This window comes from Bubalus kerabau, chromosome 6 (assembly GCF_029407905.1).
Source record: "Bubalus kerabau isolate K-KA32 ecotype Philippines breed swamp buffalo chromosome 6, PCC_UOA_SB_1v2, whole genome shotgun sequence".
NCBI lineage: Eukaryota > Metazoa > Chordata > Mammalia > Artiodactyla > Bovidae > Bubalus > Bubalus kerabau.
This window is the reverse complement of record NC_073629.1, coordinates 28430412-28435718: the sequence shown is the minus strand read 5'-3', so window position 1 is coordinate 28435718 and position 5307 is coordinate 28430412. Positions and strand designations below refer to the sequence as shown.

Genomic DNA, 5307 nt, shown 5'->3' with positions numbered 1-5307 from the left:
CGTAAGTTTGTTTTCTAAATCTATGAGGCTGTATCTGTTATATAAGTTCATTTGTATCATCTCCTTTTAGATTCCACATATAAGGGATGTCATTCGATATTTCTCTTTCTCGTTTCACTCAGTATGACAATCTCTAGGTCCATCTATGTTGCTGCAAAAGGCTTTATTTCATTCTTTTTGACGCCAGCCTCATTTCTTTCCATACCCGTTTCCCCTGACCTCAGGCTACTCTTCCTTTCCCAGTGTATCCCACCACCCACTCTCTCTGCTGCTTCCCATCCCATTCTCCTCCCTGAGCAAGGGAAGGTTTTCCCCCCAGAACTTTTGCCCGTTTTCTCTGGATGTCTCCAGACAGTGGCTGAAGTGAGGGGACATTTGGACATAGAAATATGCAGCCCAGGTGTCCTTGTCAGCTGGGCCAGGTGGGGTCTAGGTTTTCTGGGGAGCAACAATGCTCTGGTAAGTTGCTGAACACTGGGGCCAGAAAGCCAAAGGGGAGAGGAGCAGTGGGAGGAACCATGGTCCCCTGTCTGCCTAGAGAGGGAGCGAGCTGGGGTGAAGGGGGAGGCTGCTGCCTGTGGGGCATGGTGAGCCATCCCATGGGCTGTGTTGGTAGCCTGACCACAGGCCAGGTTAACAGGATGTGAGAAGGAAGGGCACTATGAGTGGCAGCTATTGTGGAGACTGCTGGTTAGACAGAGCTGGGTCTCTACTCTAAGGCTACCTCCTCAGAGAGGCCTTTCCTAACAACTCTATCTAAAGCAACACCCTCCAGGAGTTTGGGGGAGAATGGACATGTATATGTATGGCTGAGTCCCTTAGTTGTCCATGTGAAACTATCACAACATTGTTGATTGGCTGTCTTCCCATATAAAATAAAAAAGAATTTTTTAAATAATAAAATAATACCCTCCCCCAGTACCCCCAGCTGCTATTCTCTATTTCCTTACCCTGCTTTGTTTTTCTTCATAGCATTTAGCAATGCCTGCAATTAACTACTGTTTATTTGTTGCCAGTATACTGCTCTTCTCCCTAGACTCTGTGTCGTTTGTTACTCTATTTTTAGTACCTTAGACTGGCTCCCTGGTACACAGTAGGTCCTCAATAAATACAGGTTGAATGTAAGAGTGCGTGATCACCATTGTCATTATCCGGAGCTACTCCCCTACCTATGGCTGAGTACTCAGAGTCCATGCCATGTGCTAGGGAGGAGTCAGTCACCTGCTGGTCCAGCAGAGTGCCCGTGTTGCCCTTCTTTTTAGAGAGTGCTCAGAAGCCTCAGATTTGAAGTGATACTGCAAAGATCCTCTCCTGAGATCATATGGACTGTGTCCCCAGATAGGGATGGGATGTTGCCCTTTGTCCATGCCTGCTCTCCATCCAACTCCAGGGGCGAGAGACTTAGTCTAGAGAGGTGAGTTAATAGGCTCTTCCTGGATGTCAGTGAGAGGATTGTCTTGGTCAGTCGGAAGCTGGGGTCCTAAACCAGGAAAGGGAGCCTAGAAGTTGACTTCGTTTTCTTGACTTAGGAGCAGGGCCGACTTTTCTGTACTACAGTAGAGAAGCTCTGTAAGGACTGGACATAGGCACACTCCTCGAGGCAGGAGGAAGACCTGTGAGCACTCAATCCAAAGACAGTGTGGGTGTGCAGACCAAATGACTAGCCCCTGCTGCAGGGACCACAACTTGGTTCAGATTAAAGGCCAAAGAAGCCACCGTTATTTTTCATGTCCGAGAAAGTGCTTTCCTCAGCTGAAGAAGAGAATGAAGTCTCATTGATCACGTATCTGTGAACCTGACTACAAGATACTGGGATGAAAAGTGAAAAATGCTCAGAATCCCAGACATTTTCTAGCTGTATAACCCAAGCATCCACATAATCATTTTTTTACTTTGCAACTAGAGATTTGGTGTGATATAGACTCATAATTGATAATATTCTATCTATGTGTGTGTATGTATACACATATAGTTTTTAAGTTCTTCATGTCTTCTGCTTGTAGACAGAATATTTCACATTTTTATATTAAGTATATAGGCCATTGTGGTGTGCTAAAGTTCTCGGAGTAGCAAAGAGTCGGACATGACTTAGCGACTGAATAACAACAACAACATGGGCTTTTGTAAATGATATTCTTCATCTCTCCAGTTCGGTCCACGGTTTAATTAATTTTCCTTACTTGCAGGTATCATGTCCTTAATCTGTGTCCTGATTAGATGTCTCAGCGCTCCAACAGTAAAATGCACCCTATTCTTAATAAGCACCAATAGGACTGAGAGTCATCATACGAGGGGTCTTCTCATTGCCATTAAGTAGTCATGTGACTTAGACACTTAAACTGTTTGCACCTCAGTTTCCCAACTCTAATTTGAAGAAACTGGGTTAGTTACTAAATTTTCTTTTAGAGCAAAATTAATCTATGAGTCAAGCAATGTTTGAATATAAACACTCTAATTTTTTTCTTCATTGAGAGAAACATGACCTATGTCACCGTCATATGTAGAGCGTCTATTTATAGACGGATCAATGTCCAAGTTCAGGAAGAGCAACAAACATCTCAATACATGTTACGATTTAGTTTTGTTGTTGTTGTTGTTTTAATTAGTTGCTTTCTGAGGAATTGAGTCCATTAAGATATTTTATGCTCAGCCAGTATGTTCATTATTTTTAGACAGTATGTTTAAAATAAAGGAGATAACTTTATTTGATACCTTTATTTATATGCAAAACAGCGCACCATTCATGAGATATGAAAAACTCGTCAGATAGAAACCAGATTATATCTATTTTCACTACAAAATATTGCATTATATAAAGCAACAGAGACACAAAAAAACCCTGAAAAGACTAAATTCTTTGGATAGCAGATGTGGTTCTTTTTTTTTTCCCTTATCTCTAAAATACACTCCTTGTTTTAAGAGTTTCACAGCTGAGAACATGAAACATTATCAGGTTATAGACTTTTCTTTTTGGTTGCCACAGAGGAAAGTAGTTCTGAATTCTTTTTTTTTTTTTTTTTTAGGAAAATAACTTAATTTCCTAAAACCATCCCACACACAAACATCACACGCGCACACACACACAAAGAAGCTACTCTCCTTTTAAACGGTTCGCAAAGTACTTTTCAGACATAACTACGGATAAGGATAACAACGCTTACTTTTTAAAAAACTATAATAGTGAAGTGCTAGTGTTGCTGATCTCACAATAAAAGAACCAACAAACATCTTAATATATAAAATATGTTTAGAAACGGGGAGGTATGGGAAATTTGTTATACAAGTGCAATATAATTAGAGCAAAAAGAAAGACCACAGTATAATCTCAACAAACACCGTAAAAAGTTAGACATAATTATTCCACAAGGAGAAAGTGTAAACACTTGACTATAAATAAATTGGCACAGAGTATCCAAAGTAAAATTATCACCACTCTGAAAAATAAATGTCTGAAAAAAATACTCTACTCCTTCTAACATAAATAAAAATAGGTTGTCTTTTTCTAACTGCACCTATGGGTCCACATGTTTAAGGTCACAAATAGATGTTTTTGGATATATAAAGGGGCACTTCGCCTGAAAAAGCAATCAGATATTAAATTTTCCATTTAAATATGGACTCTCCTGTCCCCAGTAGCATCAGACCTTGGGGTTAAAAATCTCACCAAATTCAAATCTCTCCACAGTGTCTGTTCTCAATGTGTCTTTTTAGCCTTACCAAATAGCCCAGGCTTGTCTGTTTCATTTGGATTCTAATATAACCTTCCTTTTCACAACGGAACAGAAAGTTTTCTGTGTTCCACCTTTCTGTGCCTTAAATCTTTGCCCTGGAGGCGATTCGCTTCCCTCCCCTCCGAATGTTTGGTGATTTGTCAATTAGAAAAAATAGCCAGATAGTCTAAAGATAAAAGCCCAGACTCTGAGCTTCTGCCCCTCATCCTTTCAAAACATGAAGATCTGTGGGAGATGAATGCAGGAGAACTCAAAGTCTCCAGTGAGCTAAAGCAACAATCCCTAAAGGGATCCTAACACGTGGAGGGGAGGCCTGGAGGTCACTTGTCTGGGTACCTCCAGGAGGTTCGCCTTGCCTGAAAAACACTCCTTGCAGGCCCCAGGACTCCCCAGACAACCCCACCCTTCTGGAGTCGGAAACCTTACAGAGTCGCCGGGCGGACAGAAGAGAACACAGTGCGAGCCTCCTCCCGGGTCCAAGGCCTGGTGGCCGCCGTCCCGCTGGGCCGCCGCCTCCACCGCCATCCCCGCGGCGGCCGCCCCAGTAGGCTGCGTTTCACCCACTCCCGGCCAGGCGGCCCCTAGCCGCGACCCCGGCCCTAGACGTCCAGGACGTGGTTGAGATAGGAGATGTAGCAGATGGCCAGGCGCAGGATCTCGATCTTGGACAGCTTCTTGTCCGGGGGCAGTGTGGGCAGCAGTTTGCGGAGCTCGGCGAAGGCCAGGTTGAAGGCCTCCACGCGGATGCGCTCGCGGGTGGCGTGGGCCGAGCGGTACTTGGCGGTGGCGCGCCGGCGGCGGCGCTTCTCTTCGCGGCTCAGCTGCGGCGGGTGCGGGTAGAGCGCGGCCCTGCTGCCGCCCTTGCCGTCGGCCTCCTCCACCGGCTCCAGGTCCGACACGCTGCCCAGCACCTTGGCGTCTGCGCCTCCCAGCGACTCCGGATCCGAGTGCGCCGAGCTGGGGTGGTCCGAGTCGGCGGCTTGGTCCGGACTCAGCATCATTTTGGAGGCTGAGGGGAGTCAGAAAACCGATCAGTAAAAGGAAATGGGGGTGGGGGGTCCTTCTTAGGATAGGAGCGAGAGCGGGCGGAGGCCTAACCCGCCGGGCTTCCGCGCGGCCCGGGCCAACTTCCCACGGCGGTCTGGATCTCTCCTCCGAGCGGGTCCCACGGGGAGGGAGCGCGCCGAGGCGGGCAGACCCGAGGGCCAAGACCCGAGCCTCCGCCTGGGGCAGGAGCCGGAGAGGCCTCGCCTTGGCCCAGGCCGCATCCCGGACCTGACACCGCGGCCTCCGGGAGGCTGAGACTGGCCTGCGGGCCTGCTCCGGGGAACCGCCGCCGGCCTGCGAGGCCGCCACCGGGTTTTGTGCTTCCTTCGACTAAATACAACTCGGCCATTCCGCCTGCCTCACTTCTTCTCCGACCCTGACAAACGAATGAATCCGAACGACGAATCCACCTGGGTTTTGCTAGGGGACAGGGAGACACGGAGAGCACTTCCCGCCCAGAGGGCCTGGGGCGAAGCCGCGGGAGAGCCGGGCGCCCGCGGGCCTCGAGCGGGCCTGGGGCAAGGGGCGT

General features: G+C 47.5%; 1 protein-coding gene across 1 annotated transcript; it reads right to left on the bottom strand.

Annotated features, from left to right (window-relative positions):
- Window positions 1-4330: 4330 nt before the first annotated feature.
- Window positions 4331-4732, bottom strand: NHLH2 (nescient helix-loop-helix 2). Its single transcript, XM_055586867.1, has one exon. It carries the CDS (start codon window positions 4730-4732, stop codon window positions 4331-4333), a length of 402 nt encoding a protein of 133 aa, XP_055442842.1.
- Between the last annotated feature and the right edge of the window lie 575 nt (window positions 4733-5307).